This window comes from Callorhinus ursinus, unplaced genomic scaffold (genome assembly GCF_003265705.2).
Source record: "Callorhinus ursinus isolate GAN/ISIS: 27379988/994484 unplaced genomic scaffold, GSC_fseal_2.0 scaffold8, whole genome shotgun sequence".
NCBI lineage: Eukaryota > Metazoa > Chordata > Mammalia > Carnivora > Otariidae > Callorhinus > Callorhinus ursinus.
The window spans coordinates 8406167-8430679 of NW_027397070.1; the positions used below are offsets into that span (position 1 = coordinate 8406167).

At 36.3% G+C, this 24513-nt stretch overlaps 1 protein-coding gene across 6 annotated transcripts in view; it reads left to right on the top strand.

The window, feature by feature from the left end:
* Positions 1–1122: 1122 nt before the first annotated feature.
* G2E3 (G2/M-phase specific E3 ubiquitin protein ligase) overlaps positions 1123–24513 on the top strand; it is a 57389-nt gene continuing 33998 nt past the window's right edge. Inside the window, exons 1-4 of one of the 6 annotated variants that reach the window (XM_025870219.2) lie at positions 1123–1231; positions 1380–1737; positions 16588–16628; positions 21955–22052. In XM_025870219.2, the coding sequence (XP_025726004.1) occupies positions 16592–16628; positions 21955–22052 (135 nt within the window). In that variant the 5' untranslated portion in view covers positions 1123–1231; positions 1380–1737; positions 16588–16591. Of the gene's footprint in view, positions 1232–1379; positions 1738–2145; positions 2248–10316; positions 10428–16587; positions 16629–21954; positions 22053–24513 lie in introns of those variants that run through there. The other 5 variants (XM_073895016.1, XM_025870221.2, XM_025870220.2 and 2 more) reach the window with 5 other exon arrangements.

Consider the following 24513-nt stretch of genomic DNA (forward strand, 5'->3'; position numbering starts at 1 on the left):
TGTAATGTATGGTGATTAACATAACAATAAAAATTTTTTTAAAAATCAAAAACAAAACAAAACATGCCTATACAGTTGTAAAAAAATCATATTTTTTAAACTTTTTTTTTAAGATTTTATTTATTTGACAGAGAGAGAGAGACAGAGAGAGCAGGAACACAAGCAGGGGGAGTGGGAAGGGGAGAAGCAGGCTTCCTGCCGAGCAGGGAGCCCGATGCAGGGCTCGATCCCAGGACCCTGGCATCACCACCTGAGCGGAAGGCAGACGCTTAACGACTTAGCCACCCAGGCGCCCCAACAATATTCTTTTAACAAACCATTAAAATTGCAAGAGTAAAACATGTTTTTAAAAATTCAATTGGCTATAAAGCGAAAGATAAAAAGTCTCTTCACATATCCATTCACCAATCTGACTACCAGAGAAAACTTTTTACAGTTTACTATCCATCTGGAAACTTTGTATGCCATGCACATACACATACTTCAAATGGATACAATATTTAGTCCTTCTACAGTTGATTTTTTTGCCTTATTTCATTTGAGTACCTACTGATCTACTTCTTTTAGTGCCCGTATAATGTCAGTGTATCAGATCCTAAAGTGTCATAACTTAATCTTTTCCTTATTGATAGACACAGGTTATTTCCTATTTTCCACTGTTAAAAACAGTACACCAGTTAATAGCTTTACACTCCCTTCTGTCAGATTATCTGTAAAATAAATTCATAGAAATCTAATCTTTCAAATTGCAATCTTGACAGAAGCTCAAGGTGTTCTGTCATGGCTTGGTTTGAAATGATCTGTTGAGGTAAATCAGTTGTGAGGATGATCTGGTGGCAACGTCAAAATCAGAGTTTAGTTTCCTTTTTGGAGGGGTTGGGGCTAAAAAATGTCTTTCTTTTCCTGTCTACTAGCTCCCAGATGCACCCCTTCAGAAGCAGTCCTTGGTAAAGGAAAATGACACTATTGTCCTAAGAATCTCACAGGACAACTACGTAATAATCATGTAAAGTAGTCTCTTATCCGAGGCGGGAAAAAGAGTTGTGGCCTTCTAACACTTATCCTCGTGTTTTTTATTTGGGACCAGGAACTAGCTCGACCACCACTTATTTTCACTTCGTGGTTCGAATAAGCGTGATTGGCGCACTTGGCTTTTTGTCTTCCTCAGAGAGGGGAGGGAAAGAGGTTAAATGTCCTGACTGCCGGAACTGAGGAGATCCAGGGAAAGCAGGTTTGTGCACGGTTTGTTTTTATCTCTTCGCTGTAGCTGTTTACGCGGGGGCGATGGAAGGAGTAAAACCGTCAGGGCCCCATTAGTGCTTTTATTCTCTCCAGTCCTTGAAGGAATGAAACTTCAGCGCCGTCTCTGTCCATTTCAGAAACAAGAGGATTCTCTCAAGAGTCACCGGGCAGAGACACCGACTCTGCGCCTGCTCTTCCTGTGACCTGTGAAGTAAGAACACAGACAAAAGACACTGAAGCGCAGGCAGCACAACAGAGACCGCGCTCCTTCCGAGAAGAGCCCGGCGTACTTCGTCCTTCCCCCACGTCCCGCGTTGCCGCGGGCCGCGCCTCACAGGGGGCGGAACTTAGCGCACCTTCCGGATTGCAGGCGGAAGTGGACGAATTTGAATCTTGTGGGCCGTTGGATGGGGCTGCTCGCGGTCGGCTTTGCGGCTCCGCGGAAGAAGGGAAAAGTGACACGACCATTCTGGAACTTCTGCCCAACGCGCCTTGGTGAGTGAATGGAGATTGGGAAGAAACTGAGTATTCCAGGGAGGGGATTCGGACCGTCGGAGGGGACAGGGGTCGAGAGGCGGGACAGTGTAGCGGAGGCCTCGGAGTGCCTTTGGGGGTGTCGGGTGGTGGGGTTGGGCTTGAAGACTGGGAAGTCGGGGCGCTGGGGAGCGTCTCCCGGGCCGGCGCACACGAGCCGACTCTGAGTATTTAGGATTCCGAGGCCACCCGCCCCCGAGATTAAGCCTTGTTTAATCTGACGTTCTGGTAAACACAGTTTAGTATTTCCGCCAATTGGACTCGAATGCTGAAGCTGTAACAGTAGTTAGATCTAATTGCGAAAGCGTTACTACAGGTAAAAAGAATCTTCCTTTATTAAAGATGGAAGGTTGGGGGCAGGTTTAGAATGAGGAGATACTGTACGTGGCTTGGGGTTCCTCCTAAGAGTGATACTCAGAGTCGTCTTTATTACTCTGGACCGCAGGGAAATGACAGTCTTTGAAATGCCCGGTGGGGATTTAAACTGAAATCTGAGTATCCTTTGTATTTAAAACCCGGATATTTTTCTTTCACGATTGACATTTTTCTTGTGCCGCAAAAATCCGAGACTCTTGCTCATTTAAACTGACTGTAGTAACAGCGGTAATTCATAAAGGTCTTAGTTTGCTAACAATAGGGATAAGGTTTAGCTAGTTCCACAGATCTGCCTTTTCGCCTCCTTCATTCATTGGCCAAGTGGGTTATTGTGGAGTCCTTATGGAAACACTCTACTAATGTTTCCGGAATTGGGTTTTCTTTGTTTTGTTTTTTTGTTGTTTGCTTTATTAATTTTAGTGATGAACTACCTCAAATAGCAAACGCTGTTTAACCCCGTAGCAAAGTCTGCCTTCTTCTGGAATAATTTAAATGTGTACCCTACATCTAAAATATAAATGAGTTTAAATGTATAGAAATTTTCCATCTTGCCTTATTGAACACTGTCAGACTAATACTGTGTTGTTTTATAGGAACCGGTATTTTATGTTCCTTTTAAGATTTTAACACCAGGGTATCATACCATAAAAATGCATAAATATCTTTTAAAAAATAGACATTTCTTCATCTATTGCTGCTCCTACTCTCCCATCCCTGCTAGTGAACTTTTGTTTCATTACTAGCCAGGAAAAATAGATTTAAATATTCAGTATTTATGATTGTTGAAATTTAAACATTTGTGTAAGATTGCAGCAAAGACATTAGCTGTACTTTCCTAAGAATTGCAGACAGCTGTTCCGCTCATTTTATGCGCGCTACCAGCAAATAGTAATTAAAAAAAAATTAGTCTCTACATTTTAATAGGTTTCTTGTCCTTACCTGGACTTTTTTCATTTATTTTTGCTCTGTCTACCTAAATCATCAGTGAATTTCAAATTTTCTTCTGTACACATTACCTTGAAGGGTTTGTTAAGTGCTGATTCCTACACTTCAAAATTAAAGATTTATTTACTTGAGAGAGAGGGAGAGAGAAAGTCCCAAGCAGACTCCATGCCCAGTACAGAGCCTGTGGTGCTCCATCTCCCAAACCATGAGATCACCACCTGAGCAGAAACCGAGTCTGCAGCCCAACCAACTGCTCTACCCGGGAGCACCCTGACGGAGTTTTAAGGGCACTGACTTGATCTTTCCTAGAGAGGCATTATAATATACTGTTAAGGGCACGCAGCTGGAGTCAGATTGCCTCGGTTCAAAATTTCATCTCCACCAGTTGGTAGTTTGTATGACCCAAGCAAGCTGCTTTACCTTTCTGTGCTTCAAATCCCTGACCTGTGTTAATGGGATAATAACAATACCTATCTTGAAGGATTATTGTGAGAGTCAAATGACTCAACACATATAAAAATCTTAGTGTGTGGCACATAGTAAATGATACCTATATCTCCGATTATATTGAGTTACTGAGCATTGTACAAACCACATTATGTACATTATCTCAATCTTCACATATAGCACTGCAATATTTACTATTTTCATATAAGTAAACGGAGGCTAAGAGGGTTCAGTTCTCACACAACTACCAAAATGTTTGAACCAGGTTCAAAAACTAGATTTAATTAGAAAGTTCATGCTTCTTTTTTATGTCATTATTATTATTATTTTAAATAATGCTTCCTGCCTCTCTCTGCAGTCTATCCTTTCAATTATTGCCTCTTAAAAATCTCTGATGACTCCTCTTTGTCTACCACATATAATTCAGATTTATCAACTTTTTCATTTTTTTACAAAGCCCTTGTCAATCTGGTTCCTGCCTCTCTTTGCAAGCATCAGCTTCATAATATTCTACCACTCTTTTCCAACCTGTTATGTTCTATCTGTACTAGTACCGTTGTCCAAATCTGTTCTCTCATTTTTATATGTACTTCGCCATCAACTTTTTTAGGTCCCTTTAAGATTTTACCCAGTGGGTTTCCAATACTTTCCGAGACTTCCCCAGGCGGCCTTCTTCTTCCTCGGTGCAATTTAGTTGGAAACGTAGCACTAGACTGAGAGCTCTTGTCCCCTTGGTCTTTATATCTGCAGTTCTGGGTACAGAACAGTGAGTGTCCTTGTACTCTGAAACTGTATATGTCCAACCAATGCTTGTTATCTTAACAATTTAACACATTGTGTCTTGTTAAATGCTGAGGAAGTTTTTTTTGTTTTTTTTGTTTTTTTACTTTTTTTCTGAAGTGATAGAATGTAATTCTGGATAGCTTAGTAGAGATATTAGTGATACCATATGGTTTGTAAATTTCACAAATACAGAAAAATATGTATAGAAATTGTAGGTTCAGAAGACATTTCAAGTGGTAAAAAATTACGAGTAATATTTACTAACATTCACAGAACTCCAGATGCTTTATACATATTTTCTCACTTAATCTCACTTTTCTCACTTTTATTATTATCCCCATGTTAAGATGAAGAAACTAGGTACCAAAAGATATAGTAACTTAAAAAAAAAAAGTTTTTTTTCCACCATTTTCTCCTGGTGGAATTTTTTTATTACAAGAATAATATATGTTTAGTGTAATTAGATAATAGGGAAGTACATACATAAGTATTCATTTCTATGTTAATTCAGTTCTAAATTAAGAAAATATTGGGGAGTTAAAAAACAGCAAAATTTGCCTTTCCTTTTGAGTTTGAATAGCTGTTACTTATCTCTTTGCCCATAACCTTTTCTTTAAAAAGCTGCCCAAAAATACAGGGACATCACTCTAAAGACCATTGGGTAGGGTTTGGTCTAAGGAGCTTATGATCCTAATATGCTCCCATTCCACACACCTTCTCCAGTCAAAGAAGTACCAGATATATGAATGAATAAGAGCTGAATGTCTAGACCATTCACATTATTTCTTCTTGAATTTTGGAATTGGGATACCAAAAACTACTGGAGCCAAGCCAGAAGAGTCTTTATATTGCTGAGATCACAGTGGAATCATGAAGAAATAAGAAAGTGTGGCATAGGGAGCCAATAAACAGTGGGGTAGGGCAACCTGTTTTCCAGAGATTAGTTATAACAGTCAGTAAAGCTTATAACTTTATTGCTTTTCCTTTTGTTGTTAAGACTATTTTTTTAGAGCAATTTTAGTTTCATAGCAAAAATGAGGGGAGGATAATAGTGATTCCCCCCCACATGCCTAGCCTCTCCCATTATCTACATACCCCACTAGAATGGTACATTTGTTGAAATCGTTGAACCTACATTGACACATGATAAGCACTCAAAGTTCATAGTTGAAATTACAGTTCACTTTTGATTTTGTACATTGTTTGGGTTTGGACAAATAGATGATGACAAGTGTCCATCATTATGATATCATACAGAGTATTTTCACTGTTGTAAAGATCCTCTACACTCCACCTTTCCCAACCACTGATCTTTTTACTGTCTTCAGAGTTGTGCCTTTTCCAGAATATTATATAATTGGAATCATACGGTTTATAGCCTTTTCAGATTGCCTTCTTTCACTTTGTACTATGCATTTAAGTTTTCTCTTGAAAACTTTCTCAATGAGCTTGATAGCTCATTTCTTCTGTGTCTGGATGATCCATAGTTTGTCTGGATCATCCATAGTTTATCCATTCACCTACTGAAGGACATCTTAGTTGCTTCCAAGGTTTGGCAATTGTCAATAAAGGTGCTGTGAACATGTGAACATTTTGGTGTGGACATAAGTTTTGACTTCCTTTGGGTAAATACCAAGGAGCTTGATTGCATAACTGAGGTAAATCCCACTTGGTTGTGGTGTATAATTTTTTAAATAAGTTGTTAGACTTGATTTGCTAATATTTTGTTGAGGTTTTTTGCATCTATGAGAAATAATGGTCTGAAATTCTTTTGCAGTGTCTTTGACATTGGTATGAGGGTAATGATGACAGAATAAGCTAGGAAGTATTCCTTCTGCTTCTATCTTCTGAAAGAGGTTGTAGAGAACTGGTATAATTTCTTCCTTAAATATTTGGTAGGATTTGCCAGTGAACCCATCTGGGCTTGGTGCTTTCTGTTTGGGAAGGTTATTGATTACTGATTCAGTTTCTCTGATACAGTCCTATTCATTGTTTATTTTTCTTTGAGTTTTGGCAAATTGTGCCTTTTAAGGAATTGGCCCATTTCATCTAGATTATCAAATTTGTGTGCATAGAGTTCATGATATTCCTTTATTATATATATTTTTTAAAGATTTTATTTATTTGTCAGAGAGAGAGAGTGCGAGCACTAGCAGGGGGAGTGGCCGGCAGAGGAAGAAGCAGGCTCCCTGCCAAGCAAGGAGTCCAATGTGGGACTCCATCCCAGGACCCTGGGATTGTGACCTGAGCCGAAGGTAGACGCTTATCCAACTGAGCCACCCAGCCATCCCTCCTTTATTATATTTTTAATGTCCTTAGGATCTGTAATGATATCCCTTCTTTAATTTCTGGTATTAGTAATTTGTGTCCTCTCTGATTTTTTTCTTAGCCTGTCTAGAGTCTTACTGACTTTATTGATCTTTCCAAAGAACCAGCTTTGGTTTTGTTTATTTTCTCTATTGATTTCTTGTTTTCAATTTCATTGATTTCTGCTCTAATTCTCATTACTTATTTTCTTCTACTTAATTTGGATTTAATTTACTCTTTTTATAGTTTCCTACAGTAGAAACTTAGATGACTCATTTTAGATCTTTTCTAATATATGCATTCAGTGATCTAAATTTCCCTTTAAGCCCTGCTTTGACAGCATCCCTCAATTTTAATGAGTTGTGTTTTCATTTTCATTTAGTTCAAAATATTTTGTATTTTCTTTTGAGATTTCTTTTTTACTCTTGTGTTTTTTAAAAATGTGTTGTTTAATCTCCACATATTTTTCAGATTTCCCAGCTGTCTTTCTGTTATTGATTTCTAGTTTAATTCCATTGTGGTCTGAGAGCAGACATTGTATGATTTCGATTTTAAATTTGTTAAGGACTTTTTTATGGCCTAGTATATGGTCTTTCTTGGCAAATGCTCTATGTAAGCTCGAGAAGAATCTGCATTTTGCTGTTGTTGGATAAAGTAGTCCATTATATCTAGTTTCATGATGTTCAATTCAGCTATCAAATCAGTTCCTTACTGATTTTTTGCCTACTGGATCTGTCCATTTCTGATAGAGAGGTGTTAAAGTCTCCAACTGTGGTTGTGGATTTACTTGTTTAATTTAATTACTGGGTGATATGGTAGTTCTACATGTGATGTGTTGAGCATCTGCCAGACTATTTTCCATAGTAGGTTCTCCATTTTACATTCCCATTAGCAATGTATGAGGTTTCCAATTTCTCTCTATTCTTGCTTTTTTAAAAAAAATTTTTTTAAAAGATTTTATTTATTTGACAGAGAGAGAGAGAGACAGCAAAAGCAGGGGGAGTGACAGGCAGAGGAGAGGGAGAAGCAGGCTCCCTGCTGACCCTGGAATCATGACCTGAGCCGAAGGCAGATACTTAACTGACTGAGCCACCCAGGCACCCCTCTATATTCTTGGTTTTTAAATTATACTCACTTGAGTGGGCATCAAGTGGTATCTCGTTGTTTTAATTTGCATATTCCTAATGACTAATGATGTTGAGCATCTCTTTAGGTGCTTGTTGATCATATAAATAGTTTCTTTGGAGAAATGTCTATTCAGACCATTTGCCTGTTTTTATATTTGGTTGTCATTTTGTTGTTGAGTTCTAAGTTTCTTAAATATTTCTGGATACTTGCTCTTTATCAGATATATGATTTTCAAATATTTTCTCCCATTTTATGGATTGTCTTTTGACTCTCTTGATTGTGTAGTCCAAATTATTTGTTTTGTTTTTTTGCTTATGGTTTTGGTGTCATATATAAGAAATCGTTGCCAAATCCAAGGTCAGAAAGATTTACATAACCCTATGTTTCCCTCTAAGATTTTTATAGTTTTTGCTCTTACATATTAAGTCTTCAATCTGTTTTGAGTTAATTTTTGCATATAGTGCAAGATAGGGATCCAACTTCATTGCTTTGCCTGTGGCTACCCATTTGTCCCAGCACCATTTGTTGAACAGACTGTTCTTTCCCTATTGAATAGTCATGGCACCCTTGTCAAAAATTAGTTGATCACAGACTTACAGCTTTATTTCTGTACTCTTTTCAAATTGATCTATATGTTTATACTCATGCCAGTACTAACCTTTTTCAGTTACTATAGCTGTAGTGGTAAGTGTCCAAATTAGGAAGTATAAATCATTCACTTTTTATTTTTTGGTTTTGACTGTCGAGGGTTCCTTGAAATTCATATGTGGAGGGATACTCCGCAGTTTTGTGGGGTTTTTTTCCAGCTTTCTTTCTTTCATTTGCTTGTTGGCCTTGTATTTCTTTTCTAAACTATATTTTCAACTCCCAACCTCATTTTAGGAGGCCAGCATTACCCTGATACCAAAGCCAGGTAACGACACTACAAGAAAAGAAAACTACGGGCCAATATCCCTGTTGAGTGTAGATGAAAAAATTCTCAACAAGATACTATCAAACCAAATTTAACAGCACATTAAATGATCATGATACCACACAATCCAGTATTTCCACATCAGGATATTTACCTGAAGAAAATGAAAACACTTGATTCCAAAAGATACCTGTATCCCTATGTTTATTGCATTATTTAAAAGATGTGGAAGCAACCCAAGTGTCCCTCTATAAATGAATAGGTAAAGAAAATATGGTGTGTGTGTATTTACACGGAATATTACTCAGGCATAAAAGATGAAATCTTGCCATTTGTGACAACATGGATGGATCTAGAGGGTATTATGCTAAGTGAAATAAGTTAGACAAATACCATATGATTTCACTTATATGTGGAATCTAAAAAACAAAATGAATAAATAAAAACCAAAAAATCAGAAACAGACTCATAAATACAAAGAACAAATACAAAGAACAAACTGATGGTTGCCAAAGCAGAGGGGTATGGGAGGGAATGGGTAAAATAGGTGAAGAGGATTAAGAGGTACAAACTTATAATTATAAAATAAATAAGTCATGGGGGATGAAAAGTACAGTATAGGAAATATAGTCAATAATATTGTAATAACTTTATATGGTGAGAAATAGTAACGATTTATTTTGATGAGTATTTTGTAATGTTTGTAAATGTTGAATCACTTGTACATGTGAAACTAATATTGTATGTCAACTATACTTCAATTTTTAAAAAAAGGATCATACACCATGTTCGAATGGAATTCATTCCAGATGCAAGGATGGTTCAACCTATGCAAATTAGTGAATGTGACATATCAGATTAATAGAATGAGAAATAGACATCAAACGGTCATATCAATAGATCCAGATAAAGCATTTAAGAAAATTCAACATCCTTTCATGATAAAAATTCTCAAATTGGGTACAGAAGGAACATATCTCAACATATTAAAGGCCAAACATAACAAGCCCACAGCTAACATACTCAGCGGTGAAAGGTTGAAAGCTTTTCCTGTAAGATCAGGAATAGAACAGGGGTGCCCACTATCACCATTCCTATGTAACATCGCTGGAATTCCTAGCCTGAGCAGTCATGCAAGAAAAAGAAATAAAAGGCATCCAAACCAGAAAGGAGGAAGTAAAATTGTCTATTTGCAGATGACACAATCATATATTGAAAATCCTAAAAAATCTCACAAAAAAACTTTAGAATAGCTATCCTGCTGTAACAAGAGAGAATTTGGCTTACTTTATTGTATTAGTTATCTGTTGCTGTGTAACAAATCAGCCCAAAACTTTGTGACTTAGAACAACAAACATTATCTGACAGTTTCTGTGGGTCAGAAATTTGGGAGCAGCTTAGCTGTGTGGTTCTGGTTTAGGGTCTCCCATGAAGTTGCTCTCAGTTTGTTAGCTAGTGTTCAGTTATATGAAGGCTTAATTGGGGTTGAAGGATTTGCTTCTAAAATGGCTCACTCTTGCTTAAGTAGGCTTTTCCAAGGATCATCTTCAAAGTCTTTATGACCTGACAGCTAGCTTCCTCCATGATAGAGTGTAAGGAGGAAGTCACAGTGACTTTTATGACCTAGTCATACATTGTCATTTCTGCCAGCCTTTTTGGTAGAAGCAAGTTACTAAGCATGGCCACAATCAAGGAGAGGGAAATCAGGCTTCATCTTTTGAAGGGAGGAGTATCACTAATTGGCCAAGTGGAGGTAAGCAGTGGAAGAGACTCAGATACTTTTTGACAGTGGCTTCTTGGAACTCTTCATTAAATTGTTCATGGCGTCTCAAGGAAGGAGAGAATAGTTTGCTATTATTTAGAACACCAAGTCTGTTAAGACTTGGGCTGTTATTGAGACATATATTTACATAACATTTTCCTCCTTCTACTTAGGAAGTTTCAAAGTTCATACACTGGAAGGAGAACAAATGATAAAATCAATTAAAAATATATGAATAGTCTTTTTTTAAAGATTTTATTTGAGAGAGAGAGTGCGAGCATGGCGGGGAGGGGTTGAAGGAGAGGGAGAACCAGGCTCCCTGCTGAGCAGAGAGCTAGCCGCTCATCCCAGGACTCCAGGATCATGACCTGAGCCACCCAGGTGCCCCTCTTTCTGTCTGTCTGTCTGTCTTTCTTTCTTTCTTTCTTTCTTTCTTTCTTTCTTTCTTTCTTTCTTTCTTTTCTTTCTTTCTTTCTCTTTCCTTTTCTTTCTTTCTTTCTTTCTTTCTTTCTTTCTTTCTTTCTTTCTTTCTTTTTTGATAAAGTCTTGGAGACTGAAATAAAGTGATCATCAATCAGGATTTAGAAAAAAGTTTTATTTCAGGTCGGGATTAAGAAGAAGGCTAATGTCAACTGGTCAAAAGTATGAATTGTGTGCTATCTTTAAAAATCCAATTTGGGGATAGCTTTTAATTTTGATATAATTTTAAACTTAGAGAAAAGTTACAAGAATAGTATACAGAACTCCTGAATAATATTCAGCAATTGTTTTGTGACCTAAAAGTCAGCCTAAAACCACCAGAGATAAACCTGTAATGTGATAAAGTTAGGTTTATTAACTCATTGCAGTGAGAGAGATTGCAGACCAGAGGAACCACAGGGCTTCTCACCAAACAAAGGGTAAAACAATTTCTTGAAGGATTTTGGAGAAGAGTGGCATTTAGGTGAAATTTAAATGAACTAGTGTTTTGATAAGATCAGGCAAAGCCAGGGCTGTGTGTAAACTAAAGGAGTCAGCATCAGATCTGGACTACACAGTGGACCTATGGTGTTGTTTCCTTGAAAGCTACAAAATTAAGAGGAAGGAGGAATGTTGTGTTCAGAAAGCCCATATCTATAGCTCTGTATCTTTGTTGGAAATTGAGATTTCTTCTCAATTACTGACTTAGATCCTTCTAAGGATCTATCAGTTACTGACTTAGATCCTCTTAGCAAAAGTAGGATATTTCAGAAAGTTTCCTCATGTCCTTTTCCAGTCATTTCTCTGACTGAGAGATAAGCACTGTTCTGATATTTTCATGGTGGATTAATTTTGCCAGCCTCAGAACGCCTTATGAATGGAATAATGTAAATATGAATGGTATGTAGTTTCTTTTACTCAGCATAATATCTGTGAAGTTTGTTTTTTTTTTTTTTTTTTGCATCTTGCAGCACTTCCTACGTTTTTATTGCTAAGTAGTAGTTTTTTTTGAAGATTTTATTTATTTATTTGGGGGGAGAGAGAGTGTGAGCATGGGGTGGGGGGTGGAGGGTGGAGGGAGAAGGAGAAGCAGGCTTCCTGCTGAGCAGCGACCTTGATGCAGAGCTCCATCCCAGGACCCTGAGATCATGACCTGAGCCAAAGGCAGATGCCCAATGGACTGAGCCACCCAGGCGCCCCTATTGTTAAGTAGTAGTGTATTTTATCAATAAATTGCAATTAGTTTATCCATTTTCTTAGTGGTGAACTAGTGGGTTTTCAGCTTTGGAGCATCATGAAGAAGGCTACTATGAACATTCTTGCATAAGGTTTTTGTCTGTATATGTTTTTATTTTTCTTGGATAAATAACTAGATGTGAAATTCCTGCATCAACGGCTAGTGTATGGGTATCTGTTTAACACTTTTACATTTCCTCCAACAATTTATATGATTTTCTCAGTTGATTCATATCCTTTCCAGTGTTTGGTGTTGATAGTCTTCTTAATCTTAACCGTTATTGTGGGTATGAAGTGGTCTGTCATAGTGGTTTTAACTTTTTTTTTAAGATTTTATTTTCAAGTAATCTCTATACCCAATGTTGGGGCTCAAACTTAGAGCCCTGAAATCAAGAGTTACATGCTCTACCAACTGAGTCAGCCAGCAGGGCCTTGGTTTTAATCTTTATTATCCTAATTACAAATGATGTTGAACATCTTCTCCTGTGTTTATTAACCATTCACATATCTTCCTTCATGAAGTGTCCATTCATGTCTTTTGCCTTTTTTTTAAATTTTTTTTAAGGTTTTATTATTTGACAGAGACAGACACAGCGAGAGAGGAAACACAGGCAGGGGGAGTGGGAGAGGGAGAAGCAGGCTTCCCACAGAGCATGGAGGCTTGATCCCAGGACCCTGGGACCATGACCCGGGCTGAAGGCAGATGCTTAACGACTGAGCCACGCAGGTGCCCTGCCCCCTTTTTTTTTTTTTTTTTTGTATTGGATTGTTAGCTTTGTATTTGTTGAGTTGTAGGAGTTCTTTATATATTCTAGGTACAAAGCTTTGTCAGACACATCTTTTACGGTGGCATATATATTTACTTTTTTAGTCATATCTTTTGATGAGTAGAAGCTTTTAATTTTTATGTAGTAAAATTTATTACTTTTTCTGTTAAAACTTTTGTAGTTGTAGCTTATACAGTTAGGTCTATGATCCACTTGGAATTAATATTTTCATAGTGTGAAGTATAGATCAAGGTTCATTTGTTCATTTGTTTTCCATATGGATATCCACTTTTTCCAGCACTGTTTGTTGAAAAGACTTTTCCCCATTGATTGCTTTGTTACCTTTGTTGCAAATCAAATGACTGGAAAAAGATCTATTTCTAGGCTTTCTAGTTTTGTTCCATTGGTCTATGTGGAATTGTGTATATTAATATACTTTGAAAAACTACATAAAGTGTTTATTAGATATTGGCATACATAGGAAAAATCTTTCCCATACATGTTTTGCTAGCATTGGAGATCTTATGGTCAGCTTATAGCCTATGACATTTGGAGGCTTTTCAGCATGGTTCTCTACGTACTCTATGATACTCTGTGTGTGTGTGTGTGTGTCATGTGAGATTGATGTTCACTTTTAATTCTTTTACATTTATTTGTAACTATGAGAAAGCTCTTGTTTTAGTGCAGAGTTTTGAGACTAGTAATAACAAAAAATTCAGACACCTTTTTTCTTAAGGTAACATAGTTATATATGTTATAAAGATCTCAACAGAACTTCATCACACTGTCCACCAAGAGATGCCTTGGGTCCTTGCAGTGGGAAGGGGAAGAGGAAGAGAAGATGTAGCCACATAGGAAATGTAGTCTAGAACCTTGCTCGTCATATTATCTCTGGACTATGTATCAGTCATATTCAAATATTTATTAGCACTGTGCTGAATGATACAGGAATTTTACCCTCGGGGAATTTGCCAGCGAAGCTGAAGAATTAAAAAAATTGAAGTAAACATAATACAAAGTAATATGTGATTAATGTTTGCTTTAAGGTCACTGAGAGAATTTTAAATATCTTTATTATAATTGTGTTGTGGACCTCAATCATTATTCTGAATTACAATAAATCTAAAAGTAAAAAAAAGCTAGTTGCAATTTACCCACAGAGGGGAGAAGGTAGGAATTATAAACTGGAGAGAGTGGATCTTGAATATAAATCTATGTTGTTGGATTTGATTAAGCATCATTTATAAATTAAAATTTTTATGTTTACTCTACGTGAACTACAGTTATATGTTTATGGAATAAACATGTACTTATATGTGAATAGATTTTTATGCAGAATTCGTCAGAAGTTGAATTATAGAGGCTGAACTTTAGGAAATAAATTAAGGGTTGCTGGAGGGGAGGTGGGTGGGGGGAAGAGATAATTGGGTGATGGGCATTAAATTAAGGTGGGCACTTGTAATGAACATTGGGTGTTATATGCAACCAATGAATCACTAAATTCTACCTCTGAAACTAATAAAAAAATATAACTGGAAAAAGTTGAATTATAAAGAAGTCCTAATAAAAGAGGCATTTAATCTTCATATTTATTGTATTTCATCGGTTTTAAGATGGACCCCTATCTCCATACATCTTTTAGCATGTTTTAAAATCAGGTTGTGATCCTTAGTCAGTCTGGCTAGTGGGGCAGTCTGCAGTCATTGTATGAACATGTATAAACATCAAAAGCGTTGTCATATGCCTGTAGAGTAAAATCTGTGCTTCTTAAAAAAAAAATAGAAAACACTTTTTTTAATATATTTAATTTATTAATTTGAGAGAAAGCAAGAGAGAGCATGAGTGGGGTAGATGGGCAGGTGGGGAGAGAGAGAAGCAGACTCCCCACTGAGCAGAGAGCCCGATGTGGGGCTCAATCCCAGGACCCTGGGATCATGACCTGAACCGAAGGCAGATGCTTAACTGAGCCACCCAGGTGCCCCTAGAAAACACTAAAATACTACTTTAACGTTGCATTAATGGTTGTGGGGAGGAGATGGGAAAGATAGGCTGGACCTACTTAATTGCAAAGACTGCTTAACACGGGGCTCTTTAGTTGTTTTATGGATTCTTTTAAGAACTACCAATCTCAGGGCGCCTGGGTGGCTCAGTCATTAAGCGTCTGCCTTTGGCTCAGGTCATGATCCTAGGGTCCTGGGATCGATCCGGCTCCCTGCTCCGCAGGAAGCCTGCTTCTCCCTCTCCCACTCCCCTTGCTTGTGTTCCCTCTCTCACTGTCTCTCTCAAATAAATAAAATGTTTAAAAAAAAGAAAACCTTAAAAAAGAAAAAAAACCTACCAATCTCAATGGCACATGTGATTTTTTGTAAGGAAGAACCAGAAATACCGAAGGCTTGGAGACAAAATGACCCAAATTTGGTCTGTGACTTTTTATAAAAACACAAAAATGATATGAGAAAATCAGTGTTTAAACCCAAAACAGTTCTTACAATCAGTATGAAATATAAATTCCAAATTCTAAAAAAGCATTGATGGAATTTGATAGTAATCTTTGTAGGGGGTTTTTATCCTTCCTTTGACATTTAATATTCTGTGTTATTTATTATACTCTTTTATTATTTTCATGTAAAGTGGTATAGTCACTCAGTAATGGGTTATTCTATTTCCACTCAGCTAGCTCTGACTTTGGACAGCTGTTTAACTTCTCTGAGCATTGGTTTGAAAACTAAAATGAGATTACATTTACCTAGTAGCATTTTTAAGTTTATTCTTTTCTACTTAAATTCCGAGAGCTCACACATACATTATCTATTTGAATCTCGTAACATTTTAAGTAGGCTGTTTATATATTTTTGGTAAAGTGAAACTTTGATGTTAAGATAATCTTCTGATCTTTTCAAACTAGAGAACAAAAAGGTATGTTTCAGTAGTGAATGTAAGTAACTTTGTTAACGAGTAGGGAGTGAGGAAACAGAGGCAGATCAATGTCTTTCAGAATGCACAAGGTTGAACATTTTACTAGAAGATGTGATATGGCAGTCAGATGCTTGCAGCTCTGTGAAGAATCCCTGCAAATGCAATTCACAAATATAGCTTGATAAGGATTGTTTTGTAGGCTACTCACTGGCATTGCTATTGATGATGTGACTTTTTTCCCTAAATAATGAACAATTCTTGATAAAGTTATAAACAAAATACAAATTTTCTTGACTTACATAGAAGTTGTAGTTTGAAAATAATTCATTTTCTAAAATAGCAAGGAAAAAAAGACTTTGTATTTATGTGTCAAATGGGCTTAGGTTCTAGGTTAATGTAATTACAGTGTTTTTAACCTATTCAAACATCCAGCTGGAAATTTGGAAGTCTAGACTGTTTGTTATACAGGACTTTTTGGTGCATTACAGGTTATCCTGCAATTCTGACCTCTTTCCACTAAATGACAGTAGTCATCTTAACCTTCTTGACAACTAAAAAACATTCCCTCTGATTTTAACACTGTTCCCAGACTTTAACATGGTTGTTGAAAACTAATGGTTTTAGATATGTGAAAGGTGAGAAAATTAAGTACCAAAGAAAGAAATAATTATGCAACTTATTTGTAATTATTCAGTGACTAAATTTTATTAAAGTTGATAATTTGAAACTTTAGAAATTAAGATGGCTGTATTGTATGTTCTTATTTTTCCTAGTAAAATGAATGAAAATAAACCTGGTACCTCACAGAATCTTGGTAAGTAAAATACTTAAAACATTTTCAAATATAATTTAAAATATTAAGATATTTTACTCTTGCTTTTTTATTACAATAAGACTTTTTAGAATGCTGGCTCAAAATATAGGAATGAGTTCACTGATCCATGCTTTTGTCCACACATCTGTATACGAAAACATGTATACATTTTGAAATGAATACATTACATGTATTCATTTCAACAAAAATCTGTAAGAGGACAATTTGCCAAATTTTATCAGGTATGCTTTGTATCTGGATGAAACAGCACTGTTTATTTGATAAACAATTTTTTTCATCTTTTTGTATGACTTTTTCTTATATAAGGAAAAATACAGGCAAGGCCATTTTAAACAATACACAGAACTTAACATGAAAAGGAAAACTTACCTGTAGGTGCTCATAACAATCTAAAATAGATTCAGAGACCTTTGCTTTTAGTTGTTGATTTCTTCATTTATTAGTTTTAACAGTATATATTGTTTTGCTACCATGGAAAATGAGAAATTTAAATTGTTAATTTATATTCTTCTGCCACTACTCCCCTCATCTACCCTTTTTAAGATTTATTTTTTGATTCCCTCACAAATTAAAATATACTTAAAACTCTATCTTGACCATCACTGATAGAGAATATCTGTTAACACCACATCATGTTGGATAAGGAAATTTGCTCTTAATCCTCCCTCTACTTTGCTTTTCTGCTTTTACTTACAGACTTCTATCCACTGTGCTAATTGTTCTGAAACTTAGTAATTCATGGTCTACTTCATGTGTTTGTAGACTGCAAATACTACCTTTACTATTATTAGTATTTTTCCTAAGATTGACTCAATTTTTTTTACTTATATGTGTGTATGTCATTATTTTATTTTTTTAAGATTATTTATTTATTTGACAGAGAGAGAGAGAGAGACAGCGAGAGAGGGAACACAAGCAGGGAGAGTGGGAGAGGGAGAAGCAGGCTTCCCATGGAGCAGGGAGCCCGAGGCGGGACTTGATCCCAGGACCCTGGGACCATGACCTGAGCCGAAGGCAGACGCTTAACGACTGAGCCACCCGGGTGCCCCTATGTCATTATTTTAATACAGCCAGTATCATTTGCCATAGTTAGAAGGTGATCTATTTAATATAGTGAAGTCAGAATAATGTTACTGAATTGTAAATATTAGAATTCAAAAACAACAAATACAAACAAAAGCAGTCTACTTATAAAAATGCATGCCTGAAACCTAGTCTGTTCTGCATCCAGTGCCTCCATATCTGGATGAAGGGAGGAAGGGAACAAATGGAAAAGCTGCTGGTCCACAGCATAATAGCAAATGCAGCTCCATCCACTGCTCATCATGAGTACTTCCGTTCTATAGTCTCAGCTCATTCCTTGTATTCCTTTTCCTCTTGATAGCTGCATGCACGCTTAGAACTAAGAGTATAGGCACTGGGAATGAAGGAATTAAGATGAGAGCTGCTGGTATAAGATGTCCAATAAACAAATGGCAATTTGCTAGAGTTGATGTGGTCAGAACGAAGGAGAGTTGAAATCTTTTGAAAGATTGAGGAAAGGGCTTTCAGTTACAGCTTATCTCATTAACCTATAGTGAGGGAGGGCAAATATAGGGGAGATATTTTAACGACATTAAATATTAGCTCATAATGTTTTTTTCCAGTCCTGGAATCTATTTTGTGAGTAGTCTGTTAACAAATGTACCGTTTCAATGCATAACATTCATTCTTGATCACATGTATTAGCTAAATAATTAGTAATAAGACTTTATTTTAAGCTAATAGTAAATAAGATTAGCTGCTGGGGGCGCCTGGGTGGCTCAGTTGGTTAAGCGACTGCCTTCGGCTCAGGTCATGATCCTGGAGTACTGGGATCGAGTCCCGCATCGGGCTCCCTGCTCGGCGAGGAGCCTGCTTCTCCCTCTAACCCTCCCCCCTCTCATGTGCTCTTTCTCTCTCTCTCATTCTCACTGTCTCAAAATAAATAAATAAATCTTTAAAAAAAAAAATAAGATTAGCTGCTGTAATAGGTAAATACTGAGGCCCTACTGGCTTAACACAATAAAAGTTTATTACTTGGCTTATGTTACAATTCAGTGTGGATTGGTTAGGGGAGTTGGGGCAAATGGGGAGTTTCTGCTCCATGCAATCACTTAGAGATTCAAGCTCCTTTCATCTTGTATTCATCTGCTGCCTTGAGATTCTCAGTCTTTTCTTTTCAGCTAGTGTTTTTCTCATTGTTTTATTAGAAATTTTCTGTATAAGTAAACATCATAAGTTAGAAAAGATTGATAATTATACTAATGTCTATTCAGTTATATGTACCTTCCACACCCTTTTAATTATACTTGTCCAGGGTTACACAGCAAGAGTGTAGTGCCAAGATTTAACTCAGATCTCCCTGACTACAGTTTGCCTTTTAAAAACTATTATTGTTATGGTAAAGTACACATAACATAAAATTCACCATTTTTTTTTAAGATTTTATTTATTTATTTGACAGAGAGACACAGCGAGAGAGGGAACACAAGCAGAGGGAGTGCGAGAGGGAGAAGCAGGCTCCCTGCCCAGCAGGGAGCCAGTGGGAACCATCACCACTATCTAGTTCCAGAACATTTTCATCATCCCCAAAGGAAACTACCTATTAAGCAGATACTTTTCATTTCCCTTCTCCCTGGTCCCTGGAAGCCACCAATCTGCTTTTTGTTCTGTCTCTGTGGATTTACCTATTCTGGATAATGTAATCTATTATATAAATGGAGTCATATAGTATGTGACCTCGTGTGCTTGGCTTCTTTTACTTAGCATAATGTTTCTAGGCTCATCTATGTTGTAGTAGTTATCAGTACTTCATTTTTTTTACAGCTGAATAATATTCCATTGTATGGATATAACATATTAATTTATCCATTCATCCTTCCATTGATAACATATTTGGTTTGTTTTCCCTCTTTGGCTGTTGAGAACAGTGCTGCTATAAATATTAGTATACAAGTATTTGAACATCCATTTTCGGTTCTTTGGCATATATACCCAGGAGTGGAATTGTTGTGTCATACGGTAACTATGTTTAAGTTTTTGAAGAACTGTCAAATTATTTTTCCTAAGTCATTGTACCATTTTACATTTCCACCAGCAGTGTGTGAGGATTCTTATTTTTCCAGATCCTTGCCAACATTTGTTATTTTTTGACATTTTGATTATAGCCATCCTAATGGATGTGAAGTGATATCTCATTGTGGTTTTGATTTGCATTTCCCTGATGATTAATGATATTAAACATCTTTTAATATGCTTATTGGCTATTTATATTTTTTCTTTGGAAAAATGTTTATTCACATCATTTGCTCCATTTTAAAATTGGTTTGTGTTTTGTTGAGTTATAAGAATTTCTTATGCATTTTGGACACTAGACCTTTAACAGTTATATGGTTTCTAAATATATTCTCCCATTCTGTAGATTGTCTTTCCACTCTCTTTAGTATCCTTTGCATAAAAGTTTAAAACTTAGATGAAGTCCAATTTATCTATTTTTTTTTTCATTTTTACTTTTGCCCTTGGTTTCATGTGATCTCTAAGAAACCATTGCCAATCCAAGGTTATAAAGATTTACCCCTATATTTTCTTCTAAGAGTTTAGTTTTGGTGCTTATGTTTAGGTCTTTGATCTGTTGTGCTTTTTAAAAGATTTATTTATTTATTTGAGAGACTGTGAGCTGGGGGAGAGGCGGGGGGGGGGGCAGAGAATCTTAAGTAGACTCCCCGCTGAGCACAGAGCCTGATATGGGGCATGATCCCAGGACCCCAAGATCATGACCTGAGCCAAAATCAAGAGTCAGACACTTAACTGACTGAGCCACCAAGGCACCCCATCTTTGATCTGTTTTGATTTAATTTTTGTATATGGTATCAGGTAGGGGTTAGGTTTCATTATCTTGCATGTGGCTATCAAGCTGTCCTAGTACCACTTATTGAAGAGACTGTTTTTCCCCAATGAATGACCTTGGCATTCTTGTTCAAAATTAATTGACCATAGATATATATGTTTATTTCTGGCCTCTTTTCCTCTATTGATCTATATCACTGTCCTTATGCCACTACAACACTGTTTTGATTTCTGTAGCTTTTCCCTAAGTTTTGAATTTACTCTTTTTTTCTAGGTCAGTCTGGCTAAAGTTTTGTCGGTTTTGTTGATCTTTTCAGAAAACCAACTTCGGTTTTTATTGATTCTCTTTTTCTATTTCATTTATCTATGCTGTAGGGTTTATTTTTTCCTTCCTTCTGCTAGCTTTTGGCTTAATATGCTCTCATTTTTCTAGCTCTTTTAGGTTAAAATTGTTACTGATTTGGGGGTCTTTTTTCATTTTGGCTTACATAAAGATCAGCCAGAGGTGAAAGCTTAGGGTTTCTGGGGTCTTTTCTGAGCATGCATCCAGCCTTGAGCATATGTGCGTCCTCTAGATTCCCCGTTATCTGTGGGAGCTTTTCAAAGCCCTTATTTACCCATATATCTCCTTTTCCCAGCTTCTTTTGTAGGTCTTTTGGTCTGTCACCTGCTTGTCCTATCTTTTACCCTTAACTCCAAGCTGCTTCATCTAGTGTATTTGTCTTAAACACTTTTGACAGAGAAAGTTCTGAGGCAGGCAAAACAAGGGCAAGCATCTGAGCCCATCCCTCAGGGATCCACCACACAGATCAAAACACACAATCACTTTTCTTTAAGAACAAGTTTCATTTTACCTCCTCTTGGACAATCCAAACCATTTTACCTCCTCTTGGACAATCCAAACCATTTTACCTCCTCTTGGACAAATCCAAAATGGGCCATTGAACCTAAGGCCATTCATTGCTCAGCTGGAGAGTGGGGGATGGTAGGCAGGTAAGTTAAAATGCTACAAAGTGCTCATCAGAATTTACCATTCTGTTTCTTTATGGAGCATTCTCCTAATTGTTATAAGTTTTTAAAATTAGATTTCGGAATTTCTGAAAAGTTGATTGACAGTTTTTGGCAGCTTAATTTTTGCTTTAGTGGGGAGATAGAGTTTTGGAGTTTCTAATCCATTATTTTCTGTGATGTTGCCCTACAAGTTGCCATTTTAATTATATACTGGAATTCATTATTAAAATTAAAAATGTAAAGTCTAAAACAATGATGTTTATTGCTTTAGAAATAAGTGTTAAAAATTTAAGTTACTGATAATAATATAATGTGATTTGCTCTCAGAAAGAATTGAATACATCACTTGAGAGAAGCTCCAATTCCATAGGTTTTATTTAAAAAATTTAAAAATATTTTTATATCTATTTACTTTTTTCACTGTTAGCTTGTGTTTTTTGTCGAAAAAATGATGACTGTCCTAATAAATACGGAGAAAAGAAAACTAATGAGAAATGGAATCTCACTGTACATTACTATTGTTTGGTGAGTATAATTTATAATTAAATCCTGGAAATTTGATACTCTTCTAAAGAAGACAGTTAGATTTTGATGGCTGGTTTCTGAGAATTGGATAAGTCATTTTGCTTCTCTGGATCTCATTTTGCCTATACGTAAAATCAGGTTTTTCATCTATCAAATTCTAAGATTGTGAAATTATTTGGTATGTATGAGGGAAGACCTGTCATCATTATCTGTTTATTTTTGCCTAACTCTTTAGAGGCTAAATGAAAAAAGGAAAAAATGGTTAGGTCTCTAAGGGAGTTATCTTTTTACCACTTTCTTGTTTCCATTGTTGCTAGTGATAAATCTCAGAAAAGAGTTGTTTGAAGGTTCAGGGAGGAGAAGGAAAGTATTTTATTTTGCAGACAACCTAGAAAGAAAAGCTCTAAATAAAGGTGGTAAATATTTGTGGACAAGGAAACAGGTGAATTTATGGGTCACTCGGAAGAAAGAAAAAGTGATTTCATATTGAGAATTAGTCTCTCATTTGTTTCCCCTTCCCTCCACCAACTTTTCACCTCACTAAATCTGTGCCTTAAGATCTTAATGGCACCATCATTGCCTTAGCCTGCCAAGGCTGCAGTTAATAGACACAATATTTCTTGATACTGTATGAGTTATATATTGCCACTTAACAAATTATCCTGAATTTTAGTAGCTTAGACAGTTATTATCTCAAACGTTTTCTGAGGGTCAGGAATCTGGTATTGGCTGAACTGGATAGTTCTGGCTCAGGGGCTCTCATGAGGTTGCAAGTGAGATGTCAGCCAGCATTCAGTCATATGAAGGTTAGACTGGGCTGGAGGATCCACCTCTGATGGCTCTCTCACATGGCTTTTGGCATTAGTTCTTACTCCCTGTTGGCAGGAGGCCTCTGTTGGTTACAGAGGATACCTCTGTAGGGTACTCACAGCATGGCATCTGGCTTCTTCCAGAGTAAGTGATGAAAGAGGGAGGGAGGGACGGATAGACAAGACACCAAGATAGAACCATATGACCTAGTCTTCACAGTCACATACTACTGTCACTTTTACTTTATTCTGTTTGTTAGAAGTGAGTCATTAAGTCTAGCCCACATTCAAGGGGAAGGGAATTAGACCCCGTCTCTTAAAGGAAGAAGTATCAACAAATTTGTAGATCTCTTATTATACCCACCCCAGCATCCATGTTAAAACTCTAGATGCTTCCTTGAGAAATCATCTAACATATTTCTTGGTGGTTCTCTAAGACTAGTTTTGTGTCTCAGGTACCCTGTGGGTTAAATAGACTTCTAGACTTGTCTAGGAACCTAATTACTTTGTACCGAGATTTAAGGGAACACGAATTTGGCATTCCAAATTTATTTGTAAGTTGGAAATCTTATATTTTGTATCATCAAAGAAAACCTTTTCATTTTTCTGAGAGTTTATTTTACTTTTTATGCAGTAGAATTAGAGCTATTTTATTAGCCATTGGGTTTTTTTTCATAACCAATTCTTAGGTAATGTCTACTTTTTTTGTTGTTTCTCTAGGATATTTTATATTGATTAAAATAATCTTCTCTAATCACAAATTTGAAGTAGCTTTGAATTACTTAATATATTTAATTTGATCAAATTTCCTTTGTATTCTGTTTTTCATTAATGAGTATAATAATTCAAAACATACCCACCCTAGGCTCAACACTTACAAGATTCTATTTCACTGTGAACAGGAAAATGCAGTAATGTTATAAATGGTAATGGAATGTTAGAGCTTAAAGAGACTTGAGACAATCGAGTACAGTTTTTATTTTTGTGTTTAAGGTGAGGGACATTAAATTACTTGCCTGGAATTCCAGAAAGTTGGACACAGAGCCTGGTTTGCAAGCCAGGATTTCTTATTCGTAGTTCCATGCATTTTTTGATTCATATTTCCTTAACATATTTAAACTGAAGTTAAAAGATATTTAAAAATTCAAACATTTATGTTAACCATGATTCAGTAGGTTTCCATAAATATACCTTTTATAATTCAGAATCCAGCTACATTTAAAGTTAGCCTGAAATATCACTGATAAACTGAATTATTGCCATAGTGTTTACTATTACTACATTTACGCCTTTCGGTATTTACCGCCTTTTTTTCTAAAACTTCATTACAGATGTTTTCTGCCTTGCATTCTTCCTTTTTCTGTTATTTCCTGGAATGCTTTTAGAAACCACTTTAGTTATATGAACTGTTAATGTACAGTGTCTTCCAAATCAAGGAATATGAGTAGCCTCTTACTTTGACCATGAAAAATAGCTATTATAGATAAGAGGGGCTTGAAATTCAAGTTATGTCCATTTTTTATTGGAACATTATATGTATTATATGTGTGTGTATATTAATACATACAAACACACGCATATATATTTATATATTCACACATTTTACATTTATATATATTTCAAACTAGTTTCTTAAGATCTGTTTTCTAACT